This window comes from Podarcis gaigeae (genome assembly GCF_964106915.1).
Source record: "Podarcis gaigeae genome assembly, chromosome: 14".
Taxonomy (NCBI): domain Eukaryota; kingdom Metazoa; phylum Chordata; class Lepidosauria; order Squamata; family Lacertidae; genus Podarcis; species Podarcis gaigeae.
Window position 1 is genome coordinate 1,775,695 of NC_139690.1, and position 13,744 is coordinate 1,789,438.

General features: G+C 45.5%; 1 protein-coding gene across 1 annotated transcript in view; it reads right to left on the bottom strand.

Annotated features, from left to right (window-relative positions):
- THSD4 (thrombospondin type 1 domain containing 4) overlaps window positions 1-13,744 on the bottom strand; it is a 128,118-nt gene that overhangs the window by 18,446 nt on the left and 95,928 nt on the right. Inside the window, exons 6-9 of the mRNA XM_083712211.1 lie at window positions 8,815-8,944; window positions 7,549-7,753; window positions 6,122-6,295; window positions 695-868 (exon numbers count right to left, since the gene is read on the bottom strand). Of these exons, the coding sequence (XP_083568337.1) occupies window positions 695-868; window positions 6,122-6,295; window positions 7,549-7,753; window positions 8,815-8,944 (683 nt within the window). The remainder of the gene's footprint in view (window positions 1-694; window positions 869-6,121; window positions 6,296-7,548; window positions 7,754-8,814; window positions 8,945-13,744) is intronic.

The window sequence follows — 13,744 nt, forward strand, 5'->3', positions numbered from 1 at the left end:
TGGCTCCCCTTCAGCACTGGACACTCAGCTCCCAGGCACTGGCAGAGGAAGAGGGGTGCAGGGACCCACCACAGGTCCTAACACATTCCCAGTGATGTCAGAATCCAATTTGGTCTGAGTGATCTCTTCTGGTTTTCGTTTGGGGTTTGGTGTCTTGGGGGATTAGCTTAGTTTGTCAAGTCCAGGTATGGATCAGCCAAGGAGTGTTGGGCTCAGCTCTTCCATCGCTAGCTAACCGTTATGAAGAAATGGCCAAATAATTAGGGAGAAGGACAGATCCCTAATTGATCCGTCAGCACCTGTTTCTCTCCAGTTTAACTGGTTGAGGGAAAGTGGCCAAAAGGAATACAACCATAGGAGCAGAGCAGGGAGAGAAAGAAACACCATTCAGATCTCTTAATGGAACTGTGTAGGGTAAAAAGACATTGAGAACATATGGAGCCAACAAAGAATAATTCTTCAGGAATAATAATGATGATAATAATAATAATAATAATAATAATAATAATAATAATAATAATAAAAAACCCAAATATTCTGGAATGTGATGATTGCTAAAAGTATTTTCCCAAAAAGACCAATAAATATAATAAGGTAAATTAATAAAAAAGAGCCACATAATTAACTCGCCTGAACTCCGTTTTTCTTAATTTTTGCTGGATCTTCCCCCAAACATTTTGAAGATGAACAGTACCTGGCTCCAACTTCCAGCAAACCATTCCACTTTCCCCAAACATGGCCCATTGTCACAGGGTGTGGTCTCTGCTGGTCTGTTGTGTCCGCAGCCCTCCAGTGGCAAACTGCTGATGTGGTTGGTCATGCATATGACGGAGCGTGTCCGGACACCAGAACCACATTCGGCTGAGCACTGTCATCGTGGGAGACAACAAAGACATCTGTTAGCCCAACTGCTGCTTTAGTGAAAGCAGTTGTGAAATGCTTGGAAGGTGACTCAAGGGCTCTCTGGCACAAGAAGGTACACAAATCCAGATCAGGTTCTGACAGCAGGAAATCCACATTCTGCAATCAGAATGTATATTCAAAGAGGAATCTTGCTTTGGAAGAGGGCAAAGGGCAAAATGGAAAGAGAGAGAGAAGACAGGGAGACGTTTCCAAGGTGTCATCTGTCTCCTGCCACTTATTCATGAAGCTTAGAAATCTGCTCTAGATAATGATGATGAAGATAATTAAAAATTGACAGGGTGCTAAATTCTATGCAAGATCGCATAATATGGTGATGCATGACCTTCTGGGTAACTGAATTGAGGTTTCCATCAAAAATACTTGATGGTAATACCCTAGACAGTGTTATGGTACTCATGCAGCCTATTCTGTTGGAAAGAGATATGCAAACTTTTGGGACTGAGGACCACAATCCCTTTAGTGAATTGGTGGTGCTGTGAACAGCCAAAGCAGAAAGTCTCTGTCTGTCTCTCTCTTTCACACCCACACCCACCCACCCACCCACCCACCCACCCACCCACCCACACACAGAGGCCTGATCCAGCAGGCTCTTCTTATATTCAATGAGCCTAATTTGCTGGCAGATTGTCTATACATCTTTCTGCTAATCATTCACTTATTGTGCACACAAAGTGTGTTCCTTTAAAAAAACAACAACATTGATTTGTTATGCTAGGGGGTGACAGAGCACTTTAATCCACTTTAATTTAAATTTCTTGGTATTTGTTTGAATTCCTCCCACAAGACACTCACAGCCTGGTGGTACCATTTTGGGTCATTAACATTCCACGTCCACAAAGTATTTCAATTGGCTTCTGGTGCTTTCAGCACACTCAACTAGCAATATTACTTGTTGAGGTTCTCCAGAAACTGAGTTCTGTTCTAAGTAAGCTGAACAAACGGATCCCATTTCAAATTAGATGCCAACTAAGAAGATAACGACTTGCCCCACTCTGTGCTGTGAGATTTCAGCACAGATTAACTGCTTGCAAAGGATATTAAAGGGCTTCAGCAGCAGACTTGGAGCCAGGATATTGTTGGGCTCTTGAGCTTTATTTCCATCTTTTAAAATTAAAACAAAGACATTTCTCTGCAAAAACCAGACACCCAACAGCATGCTTAAGCTTCTTGAAAACATCTGGGTGACATCATAAAAGCAGCAGAGGAGCCTTGCTGGCTCAGACCAAAGAGGCTTGTGTAGGCCAGCCATGGGTTCAGACTCAAGAGCCTCTGGCTGCAGACTTTCCTGCTGTGGACGGCCAGGGCAGGTGTTACGCTCTGAGCTTGTTGCTGGAAATCACGAAACAATGGAGCCTGAGAAACTTGAGCCCCCTAAGACGAACCTCCTGGATGCTCATGAGTGTCTTCACCTAAGGAACCAAGGGTCCACTGCATAGGGTCACCATACATCTGGTATTCAGTATTTGGCTCAACAACCTTGCCCAAAAAGCTCAAGAACTTTTGTGTCCGGATTTTCACTTTTTGAAATATGGCAACCCTACCACTGCAGGAGCCAGCCAGCTCAGGGAGGACACCATGGAAGAGGCTGGAGAGCAGAGTGGGAGTTTTCAGGCCAGAGGGCTGGCTCTTTAAGAACGCCCTAAGTCACAAAGGTGGGACGCGGGTGGTGCTGTGTGTTAAACCACAGAGCCTAGGACTTGCCGATCAGAAGGTCAGCGGTTCAAATCCCCGTGACAGGGTGAGCTCCCATTGCTTGGTCCCTGCTCCTGCCCACCTAGCAGTTTGAAAGCACGTCAAAGTGCAAGTAGATAAATAGGTACTGCTCCGGCGGGAAGGTAAACGGCGTTTCCGTGAGCTGCTCTTGTTCGCCAGAAGTGGCTTAGTCATGCTGGCCACATGACCCGGAAGCTGTATGCCGGCTCCCTCGGCCAATAAAGTGAGATGAGCGCTGCAACCCCAGAGTTGGTCACGACTGGACCTAATGGTCAGGAGTCCCTTTACCTTTACCTTAAGTCACAAGGGGTGGAGCCAGAGAGAAGTCAGTTGCATACACACCACACACTTAAAACACACTTCTGCCTCCAAAGAACCCTAGGAGCTATAATTTGTTAAGGGTGCTGGGAATCTTAGCTCTGTAAGGGGTAAACTACAGTTCTCAGGATTCTTTGAAGGGGGGTGTGTCTCAAATTTGTTTAAATGCATGATGTATATGCATAATTTTTCTGACACTTTTGCCCCCTCTTTTCTTTCAAAGAGTTCAGGGCAGCATGGATGGTTCCCCTGCTCCTGCCCTTGAGGGAATCCAGAGCATCCAGTGGGTGCGCTCATCATTACTCCCTGTGAGCAGCAAGTGTGCAGTCTGGGTTTTAGCAACTGCTGTGCTAAAAGTTCTTAGGCTTGAAATGGTGGGAGCAGCACCACTTGTAGTTGTACAGGGAACTCTCTTACAGTGGGGGTAGGGTGGGATTTAGTTCACATCTCATAGAATCATAGAGTTGGAAGGGACCCTGAGGATCATCCAGTCCAACCCCCGGCAATGCAGGAAGAGGGATCGAACCTGCAACCTTGGTGCTGCCACTCTAACCACTGGGCCATCTGAGCTAATGTGCACCTACCTACTTTGCACTTCCCAAAGTAAGGCACAAATCAGAGCCAGCCCTAAAACACACAGACAACTGAATTTTCTTGTAAAGTTGTGCAACAAAAAAATTGTACAAGAAAGAAGATGTATATATTAGGGGAGAGTGTGCGTAAGAAGAAAATACAGTGACTATTTGGAAAAGGGGCTTGCAAAAATATGTATAGTAGGAGAAATTGTGCAGTCAAATAAAGACTTAAAAATAATCACAAAGTGATGTGCAAATGGGAAGAACTGCCAGGGCGGGGGGGGGGGGGGAGGTGAGAAACTGAGAAGAACCAAAATTGACAATTGTGTCCATACTGAGTTTTTACCAGTGGCTACTGGCTGCCATTACTTTCCCACAACCACCAGCAGCCTGAAAGCCACACTGAAATGGTGCTCTGTGAAGATGCCAGTGGTATGTTTGTGCACAATCCATAATGTCACCTACCTTTCTACCTTCTGAGACTCACAGCAGGTTTATTGGGTTATTTCAAATAAGGAAACAGCACAAAGGGGTGAACATATTTCTTCTCAAGTACTGAGGCCCTGATCCAAATCTCTCTCTCTCTCTCTCTCTCTCTCTCTCTCTCTCTCTCCCTCTCCCTCTCCCTCTCTCTCTCTCTCTCTCTCTCTCTCCCTCTCTCTCCCTCTCTCTCTCTCTCTCACACACAGAGAGAGAGAGAGAGAGAGAGAGCGCGCAAACACACAGCTGCTTTTAAAGGAGTTTTGATCATGGATCTCCCATGGGACCTTGACTGTAAGGCAATCATATTTCTGTGGGTACGTGTGTTTGAAAGAAGTCACCTTAAAATCCAAACTCCAAAGGTAATAATGAGAGAACAGCTGGTGAATTGTGCCCAACACAGTAGCAAACATTTGGAAATGGTTAATATGAAGAATGCACCCAGTGTTTCTCTTGCTGTACATAAAAGCATGCATTGCATAAAAACAGATCTCACCCCACTGCCATACACACATAAAGGCACCTAGTTCTTCCATTTCTTTGCTGCAACATAAATTAATGCAATAATTCTTTCTTTAAAAAACTATACAAAATTCACAACCTATCCTTTGGGCATTCAGCAAAAAATGTTCTACAAGCATTCTCCAGCATAAAAATAAATAAATGAAGACATATTTTTAAACTTGTGTGGGAACAAATAGTACATTCAGTGGGAGGGGAGAAAGGAAAATGAACTCGTAGCTGATCTGTATGTTCAACCGGGTGGATTTGCACCAATCCTGGATCTAATCCAGAACCCTTTAGTCAGTTTATTTATATGTCGCTGTCTTGGAGAATAATTCTTTTTCTTTTATGCACATGAGATATCGCTCCAATAAATTTCTAAAGAGACGTTCATCTCTGTGTAAAAGAAAATAAGCAAACACACTCAAAAATACTTTGTGATTATAAATTAAAAACAAGTCTCTATTACAAGAAGATCCTTTGAGCCTTTGCCCTAACAAACAAGCTTTGAGGAGCAGGGAGATTCTGGCAGGTTCCACAACTGCCGGGAAAGAGGTAAGAATCATCATAAAAGGATTGGATTGGAAGACTTTAAAAAGAGAAAAGACCCAGTTCCTTCCCTTCTCCCCCACAGACAGGAGCACCTACGCATCAGATCCCCATGCGCAACCTGGTGCAATCACAGTGTAATCCCCACCCCCAGAGCTGGTGCACTGCAGAGGCCTGTTGGTGCCTAGGAGGAAGCCATCTTATTCCAGGTCCAGCTAGCCTGTGCCAGGGCAGACTCACCTGTGGCTATACAGCAGAGCAGATGCCAACTCCTGCCAGCCACAGACAGAATGGCCAATGGACAAGGGTGACGCCAGAAACATCCAGAGGCCATTCCTGGCCTACACTGGCTGGAGGCAGTTCTCTAGGGCCTGTGGCTGAGGTGTTCCCCTCACCTGCTGCCTGCTTTTCTTTCTAAACTAGGGGTGTCAAGGTTCGAACCCAGGTATCATGAGTCCCAAAGGGATGTGCCTTGAAGAGACATAGTGGAGGGGCTGGTCGGACCCAGACACAGGGTGGGGGAGCTGCCCGCTGCCGACTGTGGAGAGGGGACCCAGAAGGTTGGGAGAGGGTGTGCTGGGGCCTTGAGGGAGAGAGCAGCCCCCCCAGGAGGGAGTGACAAAGGAGCCAGATTCCAGGGAGGGTCCCAGGGGGGAACCCTCTTACACCTCACATCTGGCTCCATGCCAGCCTTGCCTCGGATCCCGGTGCCCCCTCTAGCACTGCCAGAGCCCACTCCTGGCCCATCGTCTCAGAACAAGTTCGGTGCTCACTTTCCCCCCCCCCCCTTTACATGCTCAAATTCTGCCTCTCCTGGTACCACACAATGGGACCTAAGGGGGAGGTGCACAGTCTGTTGGAACAACATCCTCACTTGCTTAGCATCTGTTCGGTCTCTGAACCCCATTTTGCCGAGGTGATGTACTGATTTGAGCATTAAAGCATTAGGACAGAAAACATAGTCCAGAGTTTCAGATCTTTATCCAGTGAAATGATGCATGCAAAATATTTGCCTCGCCCCTAAGCTTGAGCTGGAAGATGACCATGACAAGTCTTACCCGGTCGCTCCATTCTGTAAGAAACCAGCTCTTTGCGCAAGGCCCCATGTCACAGTTCTCGATATCGTTTGGGCGCAGCTTCATGTTACATTCTTCATCATCAACGACATCTCCAAGATTGCTGACACACTTCACATCTCGTGTCTTCTGACCCACTCCACATGGCACGGAGCACTAAAACAAGAAAGATCTCTGGGTCGGGCAGGCACACAGGGATTGCATGCATTTATTCATTTTGATTGCGTTTCACTTCCTTTGTAGCCTGCCCTTCCTCCAAAAGTGCCCAGGGCAGCAAGCATCTTAAAGAAGTACAATTAAAAATGACCAAAAATAAAACAGAGTTTTGCTGAGGTTTTGATAAAAATCAGTTTGTTATTTATACGTTCTTCTTATGCTGGTCTGTGATCGTAATAAAGTTGTTTGTGTGTGTGTGTGTGTGTGTGCGCGCGCGCGCGCGCGCACGCACGCTTGCAGGGCTCTTTTACTGCATTGCAATGAAATAAGGAATTGATGGCTGTGGCAGTGATTGTATAAACCTGCCCTGCCAGGCAAATAAATATCCAGGACTAAAATACTATTTTCTATTATGTCATTGTTGCAAATTGGATGGAATACAGATTATGTTTTACAGTTGAAGAATATTTTAAATTGTGAACACTAATATAACATTTGGAGCTATCCAACAAATGGACTGAGATTTTGATGTTGAAAGTCTCTACTCCATCCCACATGGAAGATGAGGAAGTTTAGAGGGCCACAGTACATGGTCCCAAACCTCACCATCAGCATTTCCAATGGTCTCAGCAAGAAGAAGCAGGTGCTGATGAGAACATAAGAAAAGCCCTGATGGATCAGGCTGAAGGCAGGGATGGGGAACCTTAGGCCAGAGGGCCAAAGGCAGCCCCCCCCAAAAAAAAAACCTTTCTATTTAACCCTCAGGACTCTTCCCTGGCCCTGCTTTGCCGCTTCCAGGAGGGTTTCTGCCAGGCTCCAATATGTCCTTGAACTCTCTTAATCCTTCTTGTTTTCCTGCATGGAGGGCAGAGAAGGGTGTGCAATGTGGCCCTCAGGTTGAGAAAAAGCTATCCACTGCTTTCAGTTATATACTTTTCCCCTTAAAGGCCATCCATGTTCCCCAAGCTCACAGGAGTGGCTTTCCTGCTAGCCTCTTCTACCTGCCCTTTTGTAAAACATTCGGACAACTTCCACGTTATGGGTGACATCCAGTGTTTTGGTTCCATGATGGAAGGACGTTCTGGTTGAGGAAGGAGAGTTGTGAAAGGAGCCCTTCCACAAACGGAGTGAGAACACTGGAAGTTCCCCAGTGTTGCAGGATCAGGGCTGGTGCAACGTCAGCTGCAGCCACTGCTCCTGAAAGGTAAGCCTGTTGGGGGGCATGTTCTGTGCTCTGAATCATTCCTGTTTACCGATGTCCATTCTGTCCGAATTTGCCATTCGCTGCAGATCTTCAGCTGGCACGTACTTGTGGTCTCTGGTTTCTCCAGATGGTGGCAGCGGTGTGGCTGGACCGTCAGGGTGCGGTTGGCATAGATCTGCCGGCACAGGACTTGGCGGTGCTGCATCCCGAGGCCGCAGGTCTTGCTGCATTCCGACCACTCCCCGATATCCCAGCTAAGAAATGCAGGAAGGAAGAAGAGATGGGAGTCGTTCTATATCTGTTTTGGGGTGGGGAGCCTCAAGCCTGGTGGCGCTGGTAGGGAAATGTGGCCCTCAATACCTCTTTGTCTGGCCCTTGCGACTCTCCCCAGGCCATGCCTTCCCCAGCTCCACCCTCCACTGGCCTTGCTTCACAACCTCCCTGGGATATGAGGGGTGCTCAACTGTGGGTAGAGTGTAGCCCATGGTACGAAGACAATATTTGCCTTCATTGCCCCACCCACTTTTGCCTCTGGCCCCACCCACCACTAGGATGTGGCCCCCAGAAGGGAATGTGGCCCTCATGCTGGAAAAAAAGTTTAGCACCCCATCTATCTACATGCTGGACAGAAAAGGTTTTTGAGCTCAGCCACTGTCCTAGCCCAGGGGTTCACCAACATTTTTCTCTGGGCCACACTTTCCGAATAAAAATTTGCTTGTGCAACACTGTGTTTGAAATGTATGTGCGGATGTGGCACAAATCAATGTGCAGGGAGTAAAGCAGCATGTATTATATTTGATCGGTGAACTGGACACTGTTACAGGCGTTACATTTGTAAGAACTGCATCTTTAAGTGGGGCAATGCCTACGCTTTGGAATGCTCTGCCTCTTGATCTCAAGCAGGGGCCTTCACAGTACTCTCTTCGGAGCCTGCTAAAAACAATTTTGATTGGACAAACCTGCTCAGATGTTAAGAAAGTCTTAATATGGACTTAAATTATTTTTGTTGATTTTCTAAGTGATAATGTTATTGTCCTATCTTTTTTGTAAAATGATTTAAAATCAAGTGCTGCATAAATTGTATGAAATAAATAAATAATATTATTGATTGTTTCATTGTCTTGAGAGTTAACGGAGCACACCACAGGGGGTGAAGTCAAATGACCTCCCGGGGCGAGAGCCTGGGCAGTGGGTACGGAGGTCCTGGACTGCCGAGACAAGACTAGTCTCTCAGCCTCGCTGATGTGGTCCAAAGGAAAGCAGAGTAATACGAGCCCTGATTTAACCATACAAGTAATAAGCACCATTCTCTTACAAGGCTGGGCATGGGAAGGTGTTGCAGGCTTCCTCTTCCGGGGTGGGCTTGGTGCTGGTGTCACAGTAGCTCTCAGACACCTCCTCGTGGCTATTTCGGTTGACGCAGAGGAAGATGGGATACTGTGAGCCTGGGGTGAAAAGCAAGGAAGGAAAAGTAAGAAGCAGTGGGGGGAAATCTCAGGGTCATATGTTGGGTGAAAGATTCCTGTATTGCCCTGGACTAGATGAGATGACACTTCTGTTCCCATTCAACTCTACAATTTTACAATTTATTTACTAATAGACTGACATAGTTGAGCCTTTGGCCTAATTCACCTGCTTCTTCTTATGTTCTTAAAGGTGGCAAAAAAACAAGGGTAGCAGTCAGTTCTTCCCTACGCATCTAACAGCACCTTTTTTTGTTTTTAAATCAGGTTTCATTGGCCAATTATAATAAACAAAAAGGAAATGTAAATGGCCTTTGCACTGGGCAAAGCATACTTGATCTTTGCTCTTGACTATCAGCTCAATCACTATGCCAATCCTTATTTTGCTTACAAAGTTTGTTGTCCTGAACTGTGCTGCAGCTTTGTTATGGCCTGTGGCTAAAACAAAATGCATATGGAATTGAATCACAGAACAAAGGGGGATTAGCTTCCTCCGCCTTGGAAATGTTTCCTAAACCCTTAGGATTGGGCTGCCCATTATATCATGTCGAAGAGCTGATCATGGTCGTCATCATCGTCGCCCCCCGCCCCCCGCCAAAGCTCAGGAGGGGATTTTTGCAATTTCACTTTTGAGCCCTGGAATAAATCCCTTTCTGAATTCAAACCAGAGAGGTACCTCTGTCTTGCCAATTTCTCCAGGGCTAAAACTTGGACCAAGTTGGATAATCTTCCTAGTCAAAATATGACACACGGGTGGACTTGCGCCAACTCTGAAGTGTATTTTGATAACCAGACCGCAGCTCTCTTGAGGCAAGAAGGAATCTGCAGCAGAGCGGTCCCATTAACAGGCCAGCCTGCTCGGCAAAGAAGTAAGTCAGTCAGGCTTCTGTGGGGCGCAGGCTGCTGGGCCGCAGCACTTCCCACAGGTTTGGGGGAACAAAATGGAAAAGGTGCAGCAGCGCCCCCTGGCATCCTAAGGGAGGTCCTGGGACATCAGCAGGTGCCTGCTTCCCAAGGCCATGAAGGCTCCAGTTTGGAAGTGGACTGCTCTTCAGCATGGACTGAAAAACTGTTTAGACGCTGGAGCCTCCACCCATTCCTGACTCCAAGTCTGGGCCTGAACATTAAGAACTTAAGAAGAGCCTTTAGCTGGATCAGGCCAATGGCCCATTTAGTCCTGTTCTCACAGTGGCTGCCCAGATGCTTGGGGAAACTGGCAAGTGAGAGCTGAGCACTACAGCCCTCTCCTCTCTGTGGTTTCCAGCCACTGTAGCTCAGGGGTAGAGCATCTGCCTCACAAAAAGAAGGTCCCAGGTTCAATCCCCAGCATCTCCAGGTCGGACTGGGAGAGACTCCTGCCTTAAATCCAGGAATGCCACTGCCAGTCAGTGTAGACCATATGGAGCTAGATGGACCAATGTTCTGACTCAGTATAAGGCATCTGCCAATGTTCCTAACCATGGCCAGCAGCCATTGAAACCATGGATTTGTTCTCTGTGTCCTTCGGCTGTTCTCACACATTACAATTTTTCACTTGGTTGTGTTATCTATTTTTTCAGCTCGCTCTTAATTTCCATATGTTAAGGTATCATGTTGCACATCTTGTTTTAGACATGCTTTAAATATTCCTAACAACCCATTTTATATGTTATAATATTTTACTTCTATCTTGTTTGGGTCCATGACCACATAATAAAGAGATGTGATTTGACAAAGCAGCACACCCAGAAGGCACTTTGTTTTAATTAATCTTGGACTTAAATGCTGCAGAGTTCATCATGGCCGGGGGGGTGGGCAGGGGGGAATAAAACACCTTGGCTGTCCCGATTACCACTAATGGCTGCTTGGCAGCTGGAAAGAGGGGAAAGAGGCAGGTTTTCTCATAAAAGACATGAAAATGAAAGTTTCTGCCAAAATGGAATGTATTCAGTGGTGTGTTCAACGGGGAAAGCTTTCAGCATCACATATGCTAATTTACAGTAATTTCACTTCCAGAGGCATTTTTCTTCTTGCAGGATTTTCAGGATAGGTGTAATTTTTGGTACAGGGTGGAGTTTGCTCCTCCCCCCACAAATGGCCCATGAACATGAGAGACATAATTAAAAGCATTCAAAATGCACAAAGTTCACCTGGATGACTCACATGTCAGGGGCAGGCTGCAGCTCAGGGCAAGAGCAAATGCTTTGCCTGCAGAAGGTCCCAGGTTCCATCTCCAGCCCCTCCAAGGCAGGGCTGGGAAATGCTGCTGCCTGAAACGCAGGAGGGCCATTGCCAGTCACTGCAAAAGCCTATATTGCATTAATATCGTTTTCAGGCAGCAGATGTTTAGCACTTAACGTTGAGGGTCCCTACCAAAGAGTGATCAGAAGGAGTCCCACAGGGTCAGTATTTCCACACTAAATGCCCTATTCCTGTGATGGATGTCATTTTCCCCATGGAGAAAATACCCTGAAATAATGCTCCTTCTAGGGCATTGGGGAGGGACCATGATGGCTACCAGGTGGCAGCTGCTAGGAGGAGATGCCCCTCACTGTTGTTAACATTAAAAGAAAGAGGGAGAAAATCTCTGCTGCCCTGCTGTCATCCTACTGCCAGGGTCAGCCAGCCCCCACAGATCATTTATACCCTTGAAAAGGACCAAAATGTGCTCCCACTTGGCTTCCGGTTCCTCTCTGCCTTAATGGAGGCAGACTCCCATGACAGCAGGAGATCACTGGCAAAGGAAAAACAAGAATGCTTGAGGGTAATTATCCTTGCAAGTTCCCCCAGGGATGGGGTGGGTGGGCTTCACTCACAGTTCATCTTGGTACCTGTCTCTCACTCCAGCATAGGAAGCAGGGTGGCGCTGAATACGAAGGCAGGTCCTTCTGTTACAGTGGTGCCCCGCAAGACGAACGCCTCGCAAGACGAAAAACCCGCTTCCAGAGATATTTCAAAAAACTATATACTCAAGGGCCGCAAGATGAGGCTGAGATAAAACAATTTCTGAAAAAGTACGGACTACCAAAATTATCACAAGAAAATAGAGTAATCCTGAACTCTAAAATAACACGACAAGAGATTGAACAAGCCATCCAGAATATGCAACTGGGCAAGTCTCCAGGGCCAGATGGGCTCACCTCTAAGTACTATAAGACATTGAAAGACTATTTGATACAACCACTGTTGGAGGTTAGCAATGAAATTCTGGAGGGGAAGAAGGCGCCAGAATCGTGGAAAGAAGCCTTTATCACATTGATACCAAAATTAGAAACTGAAAAGACTCAACTTAAGAACTACCGCCCCATCTCCCTTCTAAATGTGGATTACAAAATATTTGCAGATATTTTAGCAAGTAGATTTAAAAAAGTTTTGAATCAGGTAATTCATAAAGATCAGGCAGGCTTTCTCCCAGGCAGACATTTGTTTGCTAATACAAGGAACATAATTGATATTTTGGAACTTTTGCAAACAAATATCAACACAAAAGCAGTTTTAATTTTTATAGATGCGGAGAAGGCCTTTGATGATATTTCATGGAAATTTATGAAGGGAAATTTGGAAGGGATGGGGGTGGGGCGGAGTTTTGGGAATGGGATTGATGCAATTTATTCAGAACAAAAGGCTAAACTGATAGTCAACAATGTGATTACAGAAGAGTTCAAAATTGAAAAAGGAACACGACAAGGCTGTCCGATTTCCCCACTGTTATTTATTTCTGTCCTGGAGGTGCTCTTGAACATGATTAGAGGGGACCGGCTGGTGGAAGGTATTCAGGTCGGAGCGAAGCAATATAAACTTAAAGCGTTTGCAGATGACCTAGTTTTGACCCTACAGGAGCCAGAATCTAGTACGAAAAAAGTATTACAACTGATTCAAGAGTTTGGTCGGGTAGCGGGATTCAAGCTAAACAAGCAGAAAACCAAGGTATTGGGGAAAAATTTGACAGTTACAGAGTCAGAACGGTTTCAGAAAGAGACAGAGTTGAATGTGGTTAAAAAAGTAAAATACCTAGGGGTAAATATAACAGCAAAAAATCTGAGTCTATTCAAAGATAATTATGAGAAATGTTGGGCAGAAATTAGGAGAGACTTAGAAAGTTGGACAAGATTGAAACTTTCCTTGTTAGGCCGAATCGCTGCTGTAAAGATGAATGTATTGCCAAAAATGCTTTTTTTATTTCAAACATTACAGATTGTGGACAAAGCAGAGTGTTTCCGGAAGTGGCAGAGAGATATTTCCAAATTTGTCTGGCAGGGCAAAAAGCCCAGAATTAAGTTTAAGATATTAACTGATGCGAAAGAAAGAGGGGGCTTTGCCCTGCCAGACTTAAGGCTGTATTATGAATCAGCAGCTTTCTGCTGGTTGAAAGATTGGCTGCTTCTCGAGGACACTGATGTATTAGATTTGGAAGGTTTTGACAATGCGTTTGGTTGGCATGCATATTTATGGTATGACAAGGTTAAGATTAATAAGAATTTCAAGAACCATATTGTCAGAAAAGCAGTGTTTAATGTCTGGATAAAATACAAAGACTTATTGGAAAATAAAACTCCAAGGTGGCTTTCACCATTGGAAGCTAAGGCCCGGAAAAGACCCAATATTGAGGCCAAATGGCCGAAGTATTGGGAAATTTTAGAAAAAGATGGAGATAACTGGAAATTGCAGAGTCAGGAGAAAATGAAAGACAAAGTGCAAGATTGGTTACACTATGCTCAGATTAAAGAAGTTTTTTTTTTTTATAATAATTTTTATTAAGGTTTTCCAAATTAGAACAAATCAAAGCAAATTAAATCCAATCTA